General features: G+C 36.1%; 1 protein-coding gene across 1 annotated transcript; it reads left to right on the top strand.

Annotated features, from left to right (window-relative positions):
• Positions 1-14544: 14544 nt before the first annotated feature.
• Positions 14545-19081, top strand: LOC113287594 (mitotic checkpoint serine/threonine-protein kinase BUB1-like). Its single transcript, XM_026536384.1, has 14 exons — positions 14545-14675; positions 14757-14904; positions 15012-15169; positions 15273-15354; positions 16186-16296; positions 16383-16470; positions 16577-16680; positions 16754-16822; positions 16906-16995; positions 17087-17244; positions 17794-17848; positions 17924-18058; positions 18302-18423; positions 18550-19081. The coding sequence occupies exons 1-14, from the start codon at positions 14617-14619 to the stop codon at positions 18734-18736; spliced, it is 1566 nt and encodes a 521-aa protein (XP_026392169.1). The 5' UTR covers positions 14545-14616; the 3' UTR covers positions 18737-19081.
• The last annotated feature ends 408 nt before the right edge of the window (positions 19082-19489 follow it).

Genomic DNA, 19489 nt, shown 5'->3' on the forward strand with positions numbered 1-19489 from the left:
CTGGGTTTTTGTATCACCATGTTTGTTTTAGAATGGTGATGGATTTAAAATTATATCCTATTTTAAAAAAAATCTCCTAGAACTTGAGTATTGGTAGACAGTTGGTCTTAAAAATATTTCGGCGAACTGTGTGATGTCTAGAATTTGTGTTTTCATTAAGTTAGAATTGGGTTTGAGGTTAAAATCTCTCTGCCCTTTCTGTGGTAAGTTCTTGGAGACTTATCTGTCTGTAAAAGTTTTCTGAGGTTTTTCATAATCGTATTCAACATAATCTTGAGATGCATAGAGTCTTTCTTTTGTTTTAGGAGAGTTTGGAGGCCGGTTTCCATCCAAGAGTGAGATTTTTCTAATGTTTTTTTTTTAAATCCTGGTTCCTATCAAATTTTTGCATATCCATCCTCATCCTGGTTTTTGAATAAATCATTGTTGTTTTTTCGTTGGATTGGAGAAATTATCTCCTATGGTAGTCTCATTTCCAGTTTAAGCTAGCTTTTGATTTGAGTCATCCTTTATATCTCGGTGTCTTGACTACAAATGGCTGTTTTTTTATTCTTTGGGGTGAATCTTGAATTTCATCACGCTTCATCTTACGTGGGCTCTGTGGACTGAAGGGACACAGTTTAGTTGAGTATTTTAGTTTGAAAAGATTCATCAACAAGCATAAGTTCAATTTGGTTAGTTTGAAGCTTTTTAGTTACAGATCAACAACGTTATGCAATTGCCAGTCAATATGGAGCATCTTGAAAGTTAATTTTATTACATTGGTTCAACCGGAGTTGGAATATTCAGAGAACAGTTCCACTATTTCTTCAATAGAGGTTGTTATTATGAACCCCAATCAAGCATAATAACAATGAAGATAATGCCCGAGACAGCTTCAACATCATGAAGTACCATTATATCGCCTAAAACAGCAGTAGATCAGCCACATTACTTTAAAAGAACTTGTTGTATAAAGACGCTATCAGAGATTATGATCTCTTTTATTCTAGTTTGTTTTCTTTTCCTGTTTAATTTTCGGTAGTCTTAGTTTAGTCTATTTTCGCGTCAAAGTTTTTGTTGGTCAGTGTATCTTTGTAAGTACCTTTAGTCACTCTAATTTTTAGCCTTTGTCATTGTGAAAAAATGGGGTACAACAACCTCACCGAATATTTCGCTTAGCAATCTGTATGGACTAACTCCAATATACTTTCAAGAGAATCAACTAGACTCAATCTTAATAAAGTATATCAAAGATTTATATCTCTCTTTCTCGATTCAATACTTACTCAAGCAAATAGAAATCTGCGAGTCTAATTGAATACAAGAGAAATCACTTGAACGGTAACAAAAAACCAATGTTCAAGTATCAATAAATGTACATCAACAACCAAAGGTTGGATATTATAATTGATTGATTCAAACGCACAACCTGTGATATTTCAATTATATAACAAAATATAATGCGGAAAAGAAATAACACAGACACCAGAAGTTTTGTTAACGAGGAAACCGCAAATGCAGAAAAACCCCGAGACCTAGTCCAGATTGAACACACACTGTACTAAGTCGCTACAGACACTAACCTACTACAAACTAATTTCGGTCTGGACTGTAGTTGAACCCCAATCAATCTCACACTGATCCAAGCTACAGTTGCGCTCCTTACGTCTCTGATCCCAGCAAGATACTACGCACTTGATTCCCTTAGCTGATCTTACCCACAACTAAGAGTTGCTACAACCCAAAGTCGAAGACTTTAATAAACAAATCTGTATCACACAAAAAAGTCTACGGTAATAGATAAATTTGTCTCCCATAGAAATACCTACGAGTTTTGTTCCGTCTTTTGATAAATCAAGGTGAACATGAACCAATTAATAAACCAGACTTATAGTCCCGAAGAACATCTCAGTATTATCAATCACCTCACAATAATCTTAATCGACGCGACGAAAGAAGATATTGTGGAATCACAAACGATGAGACGAAGATGTTTGTGATTACTTTTATATCTTTCCTATCGGAGATATCAATCTCAAGCCAATCGTTACGATTTTACTCAAACTGATAGAACTCAGCAAGATTAGATGACACAACTACAAGAAAGTAGTATCGGTATGGCTTCAAAATCCCAATGAAGTCTTCAAGTCGTTAACCTACAGGTTCTCGAGAAGAAACCTAAGGTTAAAGGAGAATTGAATCTATCTAATACAACTAGTATCACACAGTAGGTGTGGGGATTAGGTTTCCCAGTTGCTAGAGTTCTCCTTTATATAGTCTTTCAAATCAGGATTTGCAATCAATGTTAGCTTAGTAACAAAGCATTCAATATTCACCATTAGATGAAAACCTGATTAGATTCAAGCTAATATCTTTCAACTGTTAGATCGAAAACTTAACTTGTTACACACAAATGAAATGCACGATTTTAGGTTTGTATAACCGTACCCAAACATTTACATTTGTTGGTTCAACAATAGTTAACCAAATGGTTAGCCATATGAGCACTTTCATATCAACCATATTCTTCTTCACCATAACTAGTTCAAATGACTCAAATGAACTAGTTAGAGAGTTGTTCAATTGCTTAGATCTAATAGAAGTATACAAGAAACAATCGAAGCAAAAACGATTTGATTCACTCGAATCGATTCATGAACTTTATAGCCATGGTTTGCAAACTTTCATTCCTTAGTTTATATAAGTATAAGTTCACGAATATTTTTTTTTAGCAATAACCAACTTAAGTACGCGGACTGAGTTCGTAGACTTAAAGTACCCGGAATAAGTTTGTAAACAATTCACAAACTCCAGCAGATTTTCTCGGGACGAGAACCTCCGACAATTCGCGGACTAGGTTCGCAGACTCTGTTCCAGTTTTCCTGATCAACAAAGTACGCATACTTTGGTTCAAGGAACAAGGACTTATACATATATGTGTTTCCACACAATGCTTATATCCAACAACGGTTTTGTATTCTAAACTCTCATTTCAATCATTGAAACATTCTTAGAGGACGTTATATAGTTGTTATTCACAAACCGTTTTTTGTCAAAGCCATTTTCAAGTGATTGAAACTTAACATGACTTTCTTCACTAGGTAAAGATGAACTTGGCCAAAGCGAAAGCTTTACCAACACATATTTCGAGAAATAAATAGGCGAGATAAACTCGGTTAGAAATAGAAAGTGTGTATAATCAAAGTCTATATAGAAAAACGACTTTTGTCTCAAGATAGGAGATTGAGTAGGAATTTTGAGTGATAGATAATTTCAAGTCTCCACATACCTTTTAGTCAATGAAGTTCAACCAGTTCCTTGAGTAGTTCTTCGTCTTGTATGATAATCGCCATGGAGTTCTTGATCTCAACTACACTTTCTATTCTAGTCTGAAACTTAGATATAGTAGACTAGAAATCAAGACTTATAGTTTTGATCACTAACATTGCCAAACATGCTTGAGGTAGCGCATGCAATTTCGACCGAGCAGTGCTATAACAATCTCCCCCTTTGTCAATTTTAGTGAAAAAACTATTAATACATATGGAATACAAAAATAAATAAATAAACTTTTGTAGCTCCTATTCCACATGCCTAATCGTCAACATTACTCGAAATCTTCGTCACTTCCAAGTACTCCAATGATTCCACAGGTTGTAAGTTTAGCGTCATCCTTGTTGAAAATCCGTAGCTATAACAATGAGAAAACAAGAATTCTCAATCATTGTTATACAATGTCATAGTATTATTATACAACATCAAAGTTCAATTGTATCACAACTTCGACAACAATAGTATGGCGATATGTATCACTCCCCCTTAGTCAATACTCCATCTCACATGGAAACCACTCTCCTTACATAATGATCCGAAAACATATGTATTTGTAGTGTGAACTACACATTAATTCTCCCCCTTTTTAGTATTATTGTTATAACAATGAGAAAACAAGAATTCTCAATCTTTGTTATACAGTGTCATAGTATTATTATACAACATCAAAGTTCAATTGTATCACAACTTTGACAACAATACTATGGTGATATGTGTCACCCCCTTAGTCAATACTCCATCTCACATGGAAACCACTCTCCTTACATAATGATCCGAGAACCATATGTATTTGTAGTGTGAACTACACATTAATTCTCCCCATTTTTGTCAATAAAATTGGCAAAGGTACGAAAACGGGATCCTAATGAAATTTCCAAAGAGACATTTCATGACCAAAAGCAAGCACATATCAACTTATTTAGATGCAATCATAAAGCCGAAGCTAAATGCATTCATCAAGGAGTTTATAAAGATACAAGATAACTCCTATAATATTCCATAGCCACACTTCCCACAAAGATTTGGCAATTAGGAACTCTCCCCCATAATATGTCATTCCGAAAGAACAACAAGAGCGACCTTAATTTCATGAGAAAAGAAGGATTTATTTGGACATAACAAATCACATACGAATATGAATTTGAATCCAAATAACACTCAATTAAATTAACCACAAGAGAACCTATGATTAATCTAATCGGAAATGCTCAACATAAAAGAGCTTACGGAGCCGCACAATATATATATATAAAATATGGATCAGGGAAGATCAATACTGCGGAATAGACAAGGATTCATTCTATTTTCCATCACTATTTGCACAATGACATACAATAGACATAATTCTCGTAAACAAAAGTTCATCCTATCTTCCATCAATAATGACATAATAGGGTTCAAACTTTTGTAATGTCAAAAGTTCATTCATTCTTTTATCAATACATGCATATCGACATACGAAAAACTTAACTTTTGACAAGGTATGGGACAGTCATAGTTCACGGACGCAAACACACATATCCCATAACAAATTGCAATATATAAAACCATAAAGATTAATACTGTAAAAATCATCTTCCAAACAATTTTAAAACTTAAACAAACAAACCTAAAACACATGAAGATGAAAACGTTGGACATAGCTATGTGAAATCACAATAATGAATATTCTAAACTCTAGTTATTCTTCTAAATAAAACAAGAAAATAAAATTCTCATAAGAAGATTTACTAGCCAATAAGACCTTTGAAGAATTCTTTATCGTCCCCGAACTCCTTGTCGTCAACATCCATTGGGACATAAGGTTCATGAAGATGGGAGTTAATATCAATAAACCTTTTTGACTGATGTCGAACCACGACCTTCTGAATCTCATGCGTCTTAAACACAAAAGCCTTTATTTGTTGGATCTCCTTACGCATCTCCGTCAATACTTCAAGAACATCAGAAAACTTCTGAGATTTTGAAGGAACAACTCCTGGCTTCCTCACATTCCTTATTTTTATTTTCAATGTCGGAGATAATGGAGATTTCTCTTTTTCCTTCATGATTAATGGTTTGAAAATCATATCAATATCTTTTCCATCAGAAGACATGATGCTTGGAGTATCCATAAACGTATGGGTTTGTGAGAGGAAGTCACAATCTCAACAAGTAGTCTTAAGATAAAAGAAGTTTCAAGGAAGGAAAAAGGAATGTGGGGTTACGCAACATTTTTAACAGGTTCGTGCACGCACAACTTTGAACCCTAGAGAGAGTAAAATTGTCGAGAATAACCCTCCTTTTATTGATAGACATAGAATTCCAAAAAAAAAAACACTAACAAAAGAAGAGAACAAACTTTTTCTAAAGCCTGAGAGGTACACAATCTTGTCTCTTTTGATCAGGCACTTGAGACAAGATTTAAAAATCAACACAATCAAGTTGTGTTGTGGTGAACAACAATTTGTCCACCAAGTTCCCCTTGAGAGGAATCCACAGACCTCTGTCTATGAAAACAATTTGACCATACTTTCTTCTCTAATGGTCTTATTTTGTCCTTGGAAACTAACTTCTTAGACGAAGATAAAATCTTACATACCTCAGCGGTTTTCTGAGCGAGTTTAAGCTTGTTTGCTAATCAATTTGCTCTTCGTTGAAGTTTGTTGACATGCCTCAATTTGTGTTTGTACTTGTAACACTTTGATAGTTCATGACCCTTGAGTTAACAATATGAGCACGTCAATCTTGGATATAATTCAGGCATCTGAGATGTGCAAGCTTCTAGACATATAGTAGAACCTGAAACATTATACACAGAGTTTCCAATAGAAAGGTCAATTTCATCTTCCAGTCTGGTTGAGATTTCTTCTGGAAGAATATCAAGATTGATGTATGTATTGCTACAGTTATCAAAATCAATATTTTTACAAAAAAGTGCAACGCTTGATTTCTCGTCTTCATCATAACTATCAAACATTTCATCAAGAGTTGCAGCAAGACCTTTATTCCCAGTGTATTTCTTTCGATTTGGATACTCATTTGCAAAATGACCAAAACCTTTACACTTAAAGCAATGAGGCATATCGTCGTCATCAGTTTCATCAATATCCCTATTTTTAGGAAGAACACGATTATGAGGTTTATCTAACGACTTGGATTTATCTCTGGAAAATCATTTACTTCTCTTCAAAAGAAGATCCCTAAACTGTCTTGTGATCAATGAGACTGACTTGTCAAGATCTTCATCTGATGAATCATCCTCAGAAAGATCATCTTTAGAGATACAAACACTTTTACTTTTATCAAGTAATTTAGTGTTCTTCTGTGCTTTGAAAGCAACATCCTTGCTAGACTTGGACGTATGCTCATGATCATAGATCTTTAGCTTCCCAACTAGAGTATTTCTGGAAAGCGTTGCGAGATTATTTCCTTCAACGATGGCATGCTTCTTAGAATCGTACAACGATCTGAGAATTTTCATCACAATGTCCTTTTCAAGAATAGTCTTACCCAATTCAAAAGATGCGTTAAAAATTTCAGACACTTTGTGATTAAACTCATCAAACGTTTCTTCATCTTCCATACGAAGGTTTTCCCAATCAGAACTTAGGTTTTGAAGCCTAGCTTCTTTCTCATTGGTATTTCCTTCAAATATGGTTTCTAAGATATCCCAGGCTTCCTTGGACTTTGTGCACATAGTTACATGGTGCAGAAGATCTGGGGTAATGGCATGTATGATAGCATTCAATCCGCCAGAATTTGGCTTGGCAGCAAGAACTTCTTTTAGAGTATATATACCAATATCCTTTGGTATTGATACATCGCCTTCTGTATTAACCGGAGGATCATAACCATTAACAACACATACCCATGTTTGAAAATCACGAGCTTGAAGAAAAGCACGCATAACAATTTTCCACCATAAGTAGTTTGAGCCATCGAAGACTGGTGGTATATTTATGAAGATAGAATTCATGTCCATAGATTCAGATCGCTACAAACACAGACTTGTAAGGTCTTTAAACTTGTTTGCCTGCTCTGATACCAATTGAAAAAGTGGGGGTACAACAACCTCACTCAATATTTCGCTTAGCAATCTGTATGGACTAACTCCAATATACTTTCAAGAGAATCAACGAGACTCAATCTTAATAAAGTATATCAAAGAGTTACATCTCTCTTTCTCGATTCAATACTTACTCAAGCAAATAGAAATCTTCGAGTCTAATTGAATACAAGAGAAATCACTTGAACGGTACCAAAGACCAATGTTCAAGTATCAATCAATGTAAATCAACAACCAAAGGTTGGATATTCTAATTGATTGATTCAAACGCACAACCCCTGATATTTCAATTATAGAACAAAATATAATGCGGAAAAGAAATAACACAGACACCAGAAGTTTTGTTAACGAGCAAACCGCAAATGCAGAAAAACCCCTGGACCTAGTCCAGATTGAATACAAACTGTATTGAGCCGCTACAAACACTAGCATACTACAAACTAACTTCGGTATGGACTTTAGTTGAACCCCAATCAATCTCACACTGATCCAAGGTACAGTTTCACTCCTTACGTCTCTGATCCCAGCAGGATACTACGCACTTGATTCCCTTAGCTGATCTCACCCACAACTAAGAGTTGCTACGACCCAAAGTCGAGGACTTTAATAAACAAATTTGTATCACACATAAAAGTCTACGGTGATAGATAAATATGTCTCCCATAGAAATACCTACGAGTTTTGTTCCGTCTTTTGATAAATCAAGGTGAACAAGAACCAATTGATAAACCAGACTTATATTCCCGAAGAACAACTCAGTATTATCAATCACCTCACAATAATCTTAATCGACGCGGTGAAAGAAGATATTGTGGAATCACAAACGATGAGACGAAGATGTTTGTGATTACTTTTACATCTTGCATATTGGAGATATCAATCTCAAGCCAATTGTTACGATTGTACTTAACACGATAGAATCATCAAGATCAGATCACACAACTACAAGAAAGTAGTATCGGCCTGGCTTCACAATCCCAATGAAGTCTTCAAATCGTTAACCTACAGGGTCTCGAGAAGAAACCTAAGGTTAAAGGAGAATCGACTCTAGATAATACAATCAGTATCACACAGTAGGTGTGGGGATTAGGTTTCCCAATTGCTAGAGTTCTCCCTTATATAGTCTTTCAAAGCAGGGTTTGCAATCAATATTAGCTTAGTCACAAAGCATTCAGTATTCACCGTTAGATGAAAACCTGATTAGATTCAAGTTAATATCTTTCAACCGTTAGATCGAAAACTTAGCTTGTTACACACAAATGAAATGCACGATTTTAGGTTTGTGTAACCGTACCCAAACATACATATTTGTTGGTTCAACAATAGTTAACCAAATGGTTAGCCATATGAGCACTTTCATATCAACCATATTCTTCTTCACCAAAACTAGTTCAAATGACTCAAATGAACTAGTTAGAGAGTTGTTCAATTGCTTAGATATTATAGAAGTATACAAGACACAATCGAAGCAAAAAAGATTTGATTCACTCGAATCAATTCATGAACTTTATAGCTACGGTTTGCAAACTTGCATTACTTAGTTTATATAAGTATAAGTTCACAAATAATCGTTTTTAGAAATAACCAACTTAAGTACACGGACTGAGTTTGCGGACTTAAGTACCCGGAATAAGTTTGTAAATAATTCACAAACTCCTACAGATTTTCTCGGGACGAGAACCTCCGACAGTTCGCGGACTCTGTTCCGGTTTTCCTGATCAGCAAAGTATGCATACTTTGGTTCAAGGAATAAGGACTTATACATATATGTTTTTCCACACAATGCTTATATCTAACAATGGTTATATATTCTAAACTCTCATTTCAATCATTGAAACATTCTTAGAGAACGTTATATAGTTGTTATTCACAAACCATTTTTCGTCAAAGCCATTTTCAAGTGATTGAAACTTAACATGACTTTCGTCACTAGGTAAAGATGAACTTGGCCAAAGCGAAAGATTACCAACACATATTTCGAGAAATATATAGGCGAGATAAACTCGGCTCGAAATAACAGATGTGTATAATCAAAGTCTATATAACAAAACGAATTTTGTCTCAAGATAGGAGATAGAGTAGATAGACTTTTGAGTGATAGATAAGTTCAAGTCTCCACATACCTTTTAGTCGATGAAGTTCCACCAGTTCTTTGAGTAGTTCTTCGTCTTGTATGATGATCTCCATGGAGTTCTTGAGCTCAACTACACTTTCTATCCTAGTCTGAGACTTAGCTATAGTAGACTATAAATCAATACTTATAGTTTTGATCACTAACACTGACAAACATGCTTGAGATAGCAACCATGCGAGTTCGACCGAGCAGTGCTCTAACACATTGTAAATTTTTTCCTATGTGCCTTGGTCCTTTGTTAGGGCCTAATTCAATTTGCATCTTTACTTGTTCCTCCTGCAACAGTTTGTTCGCAGTTTTATAGTAATTTACCTCAACTATTCTTTTCTTCTGCTCCAAAAAAATGCTTTTGCTGTCTCTTTCTGCCCATTGTCTATTGCCTTTCAAACTCTGACATTGATTTATCCACCTTTTATCATCTTTTTCTTCCTTCCTTTATGTCTAAGTTTTTGTTTGTTAGTTTTTTGTCTCCTTTGCTATTTGCAATAATGAGGTTACTCCCTGGAATGTCCAGGGTATTGATAATCCTCTGACTAAAGACCATTTAGATTACCTCTGCCAACTACAAACCTGATATCATCTTCTTAGCCGAGACAAAAGCCCCCTTGTCTCGGATGGACTTGATTTTAAGAAACTCTCATTTCCATGACTGGTTTATTGTGCCTTATGTGGGAATAGCGAAAGGTCTAGCAATTGCGTGGCATAATGCATGAGATTATTATCTTCGAAGCTTAATGTGTGCCATTTCGAATTAAATCTAGGAGATTTAGAAGCACTGATTACTTGTGTTTATGGAGATATTGATGCTAATGATAAAATAGAACAGTGGACTCATATTTCAGAGATAGCAAAAATCATTACCAAACCATGGATTCTAATTGGTGACTTAAAACGTAATTTTGGATCCGGCGGAAATAAGGTGGAAATCATCCAAGCTCCAGCAGTAAATGCTTCATTGTTCAAACTATACTCTCTGGGATTATAAGACGCGGGATACGAGGGAGCTCTTTTCACTTGGTCAAACAATCTAAAAGGTGACGCAAACATCCGCGAAAGAATTTACAGAGCGTTAACTTCCATTCCGTGGGCCCAGAGTTTTCCGGGAACTAAGGTAACTGACCTCCCGAAGGTAGGTTCTGATCATACTCCTATTTTATTAGATTCAAACCCAGGAAAAACTAGGCTCCAGAAACCTTTTAGATGTCTTAGGTCTTGGTTAACTCATTCCACTCTACCCATGGTAGTTGGAGCCTCTTCGAAATTACAATCCGCCAATTCCAATGAGACAACTTTTGCTGGGCTTCTAAAATTGCTCTTGACCGATTTAGCCCATTGGAACTCAAATATTTTTAGGAACATACACAAAAATATTGAATCCTTAAACAATAGAATTGACAATATTCATAGATCCGGAAATATCTCTAAAGAAATAGACAAACTAAAAAAATCTTCAAGCGGAGCTAGGAAAATGGTACAAAATCAAAAACGATTATTACCGTAAACTTTCTAGGGATAAGTTCTTCAAAGAATATGATCAGAATACAGAATATTTCCATGCCACCGCCTCAAATAGAAAAAGAATCAATGCGATAAATTCTCTTAGAGAACCTTCTGGGCTACGGCTTTCAGATAGGGATCAAATCAACTCTCTGCTGGTTAAACATTTCCAACAAATAGGCTCGTCCCAAAACAACAACTTCGATTTTGATCCATCTACCATCATAAATCCTTGCATCAATGTCGAAGAAAATTCCTCATTGATAGTAATACCCACTAAAAAAGAAATATGGCTCACCCTTTCTAATATGAATCAATGGGGAGCTCCAGACCCGGATAGTTTTCAGCCAGGTTTCTTTAAAGCCAACTGGGACATTCTGAGAAATTATTTTATCAGCACTGGCCAAGAGTTCTTTCGTTCGGCCACTCTTGACAAAGATCTTAATCATTCTTTCTTAATCCCCATCCCAAAAATTTCCACACCCAAACGCCGGGAGATTTCAGACATATTAGCCTGAGAAATACCGTTTATAAAATCATCTCAATTTTTTTAGCTAATAGACTAAAACCCATTCTCGGTAAAAAATCTTCCCCAATCAATCGACTTTTCTCCCTGGTCGACAAATCACAGATAATATCATAATTGCTCATGAACTTATCCATTCGATGAAAACCTCCAAGAAAAAAAGGGTTTCCTTACGTTAAAGATAGACCTATCAAAACTTTCTATAGGATTGAATGGAACTTTATTGAGAAAGTCCTCTTAGCTTTTGGTTTCTCGGAATTATGGACAAATCTTGTTCTAAAATGCATTTCAACAACCTCCTTTTCAATTCTTCTAAATGGTTCCCCGGGACCATCTTTTAATACTTCTACGGGTTTAAGACAAGGTGACCCTTTATCACCATATCTTTTCCTAATATGCATGGAAATTATATCCAGACTCCTCGATAAGGCAATTGAAGACAAGAGAATCTATGGTTTTAAAATAAACAAAAATACTCCAAATATTTCTCACATCTTTTCGCGGACGACTGCTTTTTATTTACAAAAGCGGACCTGGGGGGAAGCGAAAAGTCTCTTGGAACTATTACAATTATTTGGGAATATCACAGGCCAAATGGTTAATCTTCAAAAATACAGCATCTACTTCAGCCCAAGAATACATCCAAGACATGGAAAGATTATAGAAAAAATATTAAAAGTCCGGTGATGATAAAAAATGATAGATACTTGGGGTACCCCGCTATTCTTTGACAAGAACTGAAAAGCCATTTTTGAGCCTCTGCTACAACGTTACTATTCTATGTTACAAGGTTGGAAATCAAAACTGTTATCTCAAGCGGGGAGGACTGTATTGATAAAATCCATCCTTCAATCCTATCCAACCTATCAAATGCAAGTCCTCGCCCTGCCAAAATAAACTCTTGATCAACTCGACCGCATTCAGAGAAACTTCTAGTGGAAAAAAGATGGTAAAAAGAGACAAGGAGGATTTATAAGGGCTTGGAAAAGTATATGCAAGCCCATTTTTCAAGGTGGTTTAGGAATAAAAAAAACCCATCAATTTAACTTAGATCTTCTCACTAAACTTGCCAGTAGACTGGTAACCGAACAAGACTAACTATGAGTCAAACTCTTAAAAGCAAAATATTTCTCAAACTCCCACTCTCTCGAAAAATCCAGAACTTCGAATCTATCGTGGATTTGGACTAGCATACAAAAAGGTTTGGAGTTAATAAAAGGTAATTTTATTTGACAAGTCAAAAATGGAGCTTCGGTGAAAATTTGGGAAGACAGATGGATCCCTAACGCAGATATAATACAAAAAATCCCTAACATTCAAGACCAGGCACCTACAAGAGTTCAAGAACTAATAACAGATCAGAATAGATGTGATCAAGAAAAGCTAAGCCAATTCTTTTACCCGGAGGACAAGGAAAAAAATCCAAACTTTAAATCCAAGGAAACAAGAGCAAGACATTATTAGATGGAGACACCATCATTCAGGAAAATTTTCGGCCAAAAATGTTTATACTTTTCTAGCCAATCAGGACCTCGACAATAATGATAACTTAGATTTCCCATGAAACAAGATTTGGAGAATTCAAGCCATCCAAAGAATTAAACTTTTCATCTGGAAACTAGCACAAAAAGTTCTCCCAACGTCGGCTAGATTAGGTGCTCACACTACGGAAATCGACCCGATTTTCCAACTATGTAATAATCAAGCGCAAGAAACGGAAGTTCATCTCTTCTGCGAGTGTCCTTTTGCAAGAGCCGTTTGGTTTGGTCTATCCCTAAATAATATAATCTTTAGTTACTCTCTCAGCACCATCATTGACAGGATTAAATGGTGGATTACGGAAACTAACTTGAGCCATATTCAGGTAAACATCTCCACCACACTTTGGTTCATTTGGAAGTATAGATGCTCATTAGTTTTTGAAAAAATCCACCCAGACCCAGTCAGTTTAATAGGGCAAATCAATAGTTTCTTACATTCCTCCCCGTCAAATACCCTTCAAAGCAATAAGAAGAATCAAAAGAAAATATCAACGATTCTTGGTCCAACCTAAATTCAGATTGGATAATCTTCATTGATGCTTCTTTTAAGAAAGGGGATTCATCCATGAGATACGCTTTCATTATATATTCTGCTGATGAAGAGACTTTCATGCATCTTTCTGCGGGTTCGGAGTGGGCAACGTCAGCTTTCCACAAAGAAGCAAAGGCCTTGCTAAAGGAAGTTACGTGGTTAAAAGAAAATATTTATCAAGTGTGTTCATTGTACCTGACTGCAAAGCGTTGACAGACAATTTAAACAAGGTAACTACAAAATCTTCGTGGTCGGCGGATAATACCTTGCAGGAAATAAGGATAATATTGGGCGATCTACTCAAGCTAAAGTGAAATATATAAAGAGGAAGAACAACGAAGCAGCGGACTACATCGCAAAGGAGGCAAGGATTAAAAAGCTATAACACATGTCAGAAAACCTGAAACAAAAAGTTCATAATTCTAGCATAGATTCTAATATTTTTGATAAAAATGATTTCGTAAATCGGAAATGCTATTTGGCTCCCTATTCTCCACCTTCCTATTCACCTCCCCATAATCTAAACCTCACATCCATATCGAGATCCGTATTCAGGTTCAGGTGGGGTTCACCATTCCCCTAATGTGGAGTTTAGATTGTAGGGAGGTGGAGATTAGAGAACCAAATAACACTATCGTTTGTAAATCTCTTATACTACATTTGCTAGTTTTAATATATGATCTTTTTCATCAAACAAAAAAAAAGAAAGAGAAGAAAAAAAACACGTAGAAATTCAATAACTTACCATGAATTTTCAATTTAAGATTCAACATGCGATTCCATTTTCAAAAATGAAATACGTGTCATGATTCCACTCATAATTAAAAAACCTTCCGGCGAACCATGACAAGAGAAAGTTGATATGCAATTTCACCTCTGCTAGAGGGGTATTTTAGCCAACTTACTCATATTTAACTTTAAAAAAGAAGAACAAGAAGAGAGCATTGAACCAAAAGGAGTTCAAAAACGGACTCATTTCCCGCTTCTGAAGAAGAATCTCTGTCAATCCGAAAGGGAACAATCATGGCGGTAATTTCGAATAACTCTAATTCTCAAGAAGATCCTCTCCTTCCATGGCTATGGTACCCCTTTCTGACTCTATCTCAAACTATTTTCTTAAATTTCTTCTTTAGCGTCTTACATTTTGCTGGTCTATTTTTCAGGTCGGTCAGGAAAGAACTAGATATTCTGAAATTAAATCCTGATTCGGAAACAAATCTTAAAACAATTACCGAAGAGTGTATTGTTAAATTCAAAGACGATCTTCGGTATCGTAACGACATCAGATTCCTCAAGATCTGGTTACTCTATGTATGAAATGGACTTTTAATTTAGGGCAAACTATGTTAATCGAAGTTTATTCAATTTTGCTGATTTAACATCGAAATTAGTTGAGGATTTTTCTTTTTGTGTTACAGGGGGATGCAGTTCAGGACTTGGAAAGTGTTTTTATAGTATTGGAGGAGGATAAAATTTGCCTTTCAAAATCCTTGCTCTATATAGCATATGCTAATTATCTTGAAGTTAAAGGGAAATTGGTCGAAGCTGATAGTATTTACAGATTAGGGATTTCAAGGTTTTTGTTTTTACTTTTCCGAATTCTGATAAATTTGTGTATATATGTGAAAATTTGGTTTTGTTTTGTATGGGTCTTTCATTAGTTTGGTGTGTTATACTAGGAATGCTGAGCCGCTCCAGGAACTGAAGCAGGTTCACCTTGACCTTATTCAGAGATGGTCTGATGTAGTGAATGGTAGCAAGGTATGAATCATTTCACCGTGAAAAGATTAGAGAATTGTGCTAGGGCATTAGCTTACTAGCTTTTAGGTGGGGAATTTAGGATGAGAATGAGTTTATACCTCAGGTTGTGGTGGGTGGGTATCAAACCTCCAACGATGTTACCACCCTACCGGAGAGGCACCTACAATGTGTTTTTCTTCTATCACAGTTTTTAGACACATATCATCGTTTGTTTAGGCTTCTGTACGTTGCTTCTATGGATAAAGTGCACATAGTTTTTAACCATTTGCTGTAAGAAGATAGTTACATTGGTTGCACCAAAATCATGGTGCTACCTCAATTTTGCTAAAAAAATATTGATGGAACTATGAAGTAGAATTTCTTAAACACGGTCATTTGGAAATCCAGAGGTTGCCATCTCTAGTCAACTATTTTTCTCTAATAGTTTTTGAGGACTTAAGTAGTAGTACATTTGAATCACTTATGAGGTTGAAAGAATAGAACAGCTTGATAGAGTGACAACCGTTTCACAGAGACTTCAATCAGAAAATATTCAAGTTATTGTCCAGGTGTTTTTACGCATAACCTAAAACCAAGTATTGAAGGGATATAATAGCATAGCCAGAGTAGTTACCAGTTAAGTTGCTCCAAAATCAAATTTACAGAACCTGTCAACCTGAGTCTTTCTTTTGGGAACCTCCACAAAGTTTACAACCACTTGTAATTCCTCAAAAAATGGCGATGATCCTGTACCGAGTGATAGTTTAGATGGGTTGGAGGTCATACAATATGTGTTGATCCATTCTTATAGCTGTTGAATTTGAGGACTGATCTTTTGCTTTGCCTTTGTAGACTGTCAATGACGAACCTGTTAAGCTTCCTATGAAATTCATGAATCCATGGGCATCTTCTACCATTAACAACTTACTAAAGGAGATCAATCCTCGGATGTTGAAATACAAGGTGAGTTTATTAACTGATAGTATTGGTCGGATTTGGTTTTAAGCATTCTACTTAACTGGTAGCTGGCATTCGGGTTCTTGTCTCAGGGATACCGTATGCTTAAGAAAAATATTTCTACAAAACAGAAGTTGTCCTCGTTGCTGAAGAATTCGAGGAACAAAAGTGTTGACATAGGTATAATTCTCCATGACATTCAATCGATAACACAATTGGTGCTCTAGTTTACTATTCTGTGACTCCAGCTTTTCCTTACTGCGACGGGTTTTATTGTTATTCGAAGGTGGAGATAAGTACCTGATTAAAGGCTGCTCAGGTCAGGGTGGATTTGCCGAAGTATTCAAAGCATGTGTGAATAGTGACCCCAATGAAACTGTTGCTCTGAAGGTCACTGTTATCTCTATATTACTTTCTTATGGTATTGGAAATTTGCGGCGTCATTATCTTAAAATTTATGCAGATACAAACACCTGCTTTTCCTTGGGAATTCTACATGTACCGGGTGCTTGATATGCGCATTTCCGAGGAAGTATGTCACTTTTGAGCTGTCATTATTAGTTCCAGTTGAGATTGGAATTGAAGTTTCTTATAATTAGATTCTTATGCTGACAGAGATCAAGCTTTGCATTCGCTCATAAAGTTTATATCTACTCTGACTATAGCATACTAGTCTGCGACTATTTAGACCATGGAACTCTTCAAGTATGTGTTTTTTCAGATTCCATTTTGGTTACTTTCATTCTTTGTACTCAGTTATTAATAACATTAAGCTTTACTCATATATGTTGTGCAGGATGCGATCAACTCTTATGTAGTGCTTAACAAGACTTTAGAGGAAGAGCTATGCATGTATTATTGCATAGAGATGCTTCACATGCTGGAGATGTTACACAAAGTTGGCATAATTCATGGTGATTTTAAGCCTGATAATCTGCTTATTCGCTACGCTCAGTAAGCATCTTCTCTTTGCGATTAGTATTTTGTATAGGTAGCTTTAGACTTTTTATTTACAGTGTCATGGTCCTAACCCTTTGATCTATGTGCACATACAACAAAAGAAGAAAAGAATAGACACAAAATGCACTTACGTGTTTTCCCCCCTCTCCCAGCCCCACCTCCACCCACCCCATAATCCTTTATTTCTTTGAATTGCTTGCAGATTCGCTTTTTAGCTTTTTCGTCTCTAAAGAACTACAGGAACCTTTTCTTTTTAATTTAAGCTGGATAATCAATGAAACAGTACTTTAATAATGTGCAACCTATGTTGTTGTATCCAGATAGGGTATTTCAATTATAAGCACAACTAAATTTGATGGGACTCCTATCAAAAATTAATCTGTCCTTGTTGTTTCCTGTGACATGAGTTATCCATAGTGTGTGATGTAATAGGCGAAAAGCTTGGTCGTGTGGAATAGCTATATCGATATTCCTTAATAGCACCCTGCAAATTATTACCACTTGATACTTCAGATCTCAGATTCTCATTTGATTCCTCGACAGGAATGATCTTACAGAGGAAGGCTTTTGTGGCCGTACTGGCTCTTGGCGTGATCAGGTTATCTCTAGTTGCATCCTATCTCACTTTATTGCGTAAGTAACATTTTCTGAACAGACCATTATTATGTAGCAGGGACTCTGCCTTATAGACTGGGGTAGGGGGATAGACCTTCGCCTCTTCCCTGATGGTACAGAGTTTAAAGGAGATTGCCGAACCTCAGGCTTTCGTTGTGTTGAGATGCAAGAGAATAGGCCATGGACATTTCAGGCAAGTGGCCTCATTCTTTAATCTTCTGTCTTTAACAGATTAACATATTTGTCTTACGGGTAATGATATGTTTGGTCCTTAACAATGTTGCACTCATTTCCTGGCTCCTTCAAAAACTGCTTAATTGGCGGTAAAATGTTACAGTAAGTCACCAGTGACATGATGCTTAGCAGTGCCACTTCATTTCTAGCATTAATGTCGGTTCATGGATTAACATCACATTAACACTTCTATGCCCATCAGGTTGATCTTTATGGTCTTTGCATAAACGTGCATCTAATGTTGTTTGGTAAGTACATGGCGATTGATAAGAAGGTTTTCAAAGATGGGAGCTACCTCTACCAACCAAAATCAGCCTTCAAAAGGTATCATTCTTCAATTCGCAAATAAGATTTTGTCTAAGCATTCAACTGTACAATCCAATAACAAGATAGTAACAGAAGTCTTTTTGTAGAAAGGACTCAAGCTATTGAAATGTTATTCCTGTTCAGGTATTGGAACGTTGAATTGTGGAAGAATCTCTTCACAAAGTTGCTTAATATTCATCCCGGAGAGGACCACCTGAAGTTGTTAAGAAATTTGAGGGAATCGTTTGAAGATCATATGACAGCGAACCCTAGTTTAATTAAGAGACTTAAACCATTACTGCAAAAACAAAGAAACTCTTTGTGTGCTTAAACACCTCTTATTAGCCATCTGAGTCTTGTCAAGAATTTCCAACCTGAATTTACTCTGAGATGCAAGCCTGGTAAAAGAATACCTAAACTAGGTTTGAAACCCCTTCGTTTTAATGTTGTCTGCCTGATCACTTTTCTTGTGCATTTACTCTGAGATGCAAGAAGAGATTGTCTTGGGGCAATATCAAATGTTCTTGCATATAGCTATTATTAGTGCCCTTAGAAATTAGTGTTGTAAGCTAATGATCCTTCTGAGAGTGTTCATGTAATCTATATCTTCCGTTGTAATTATTAACATAATTTCATAACTTATCTAAAAAAAATTCTTCTTTCAAAGTTTCAATTATATTATTGTATGATATGGTATTTTGAATACTCCAATACTCAAAATTATAAGCATTAGGCCACTCTAAGTCTCTAACCTTGCAAGCCGGTTTTCGAGGTTAGTTAAGCCCATAGACTTCAATATGACATGTACGAGTCATCATTTATCCGATCGTACCTTTACTCCGTGTTCCCGATTTAATTGCCCACTTGTTAGACCAAACGAGACTACACATGAGGGGGCGTGTAGAGATTTGTTAGACCTAACGAGGCTACGCGTGAGGGGGCGTCACCCGATTTTATTATCCACGTGTTAGACATAACGAGGCTATATGTGAGGGAGCGTGTTGAGATTTGTTAAAGCTAACGAGGCTACACATGAGGGAGCGGATTGAGATTAGTCTCACATTGTATGGGTAGGTTATCTACG

Source organism: Papaver somniferum, chromosome 6 (assembly GCF_003573695.1).
Source record: "Papaver somniferum cultivar HN1 chromosome 6, ASM357369v1, whole genome shotgun sequence".
In the NCBI taxonomy this organism is placed as follows: domain Eukaryota; kingdom Viridiplantae; phylum Streptophyta; class Magnoliopsida; order Ranunculales; family Papaveraceae; genus Papaver; species Papaver somniferum.

What these genes read in the sequence shown, in the direction of transcription:
- LOC113287594 (XM_026536384.1), top strand. Translation starts at nt 14,617, where the DNA reads ATGGCGGTAATTTCGAATAACTCTAATTCTCAAGAAGATCCTCTCCTT. An exon ending in TACAGATTAGGGATTTCAAG is followed by an intron (nt 15,170 to 15,272) that starts GTTTTTGTTTTT and finishes GTGTTATACTAG; the next exon opens with GAATGCTGAGCCGCTCCAGG. An exon ending in CTCGGATGTTGAAATACAAG is followed by an intron (nt 16,297 to 16,382) that starts GTGAGTTTATTA and finishes TTCTTGTCTCAG; the next exon opens with GGATACCGTATGCTTAAGAA.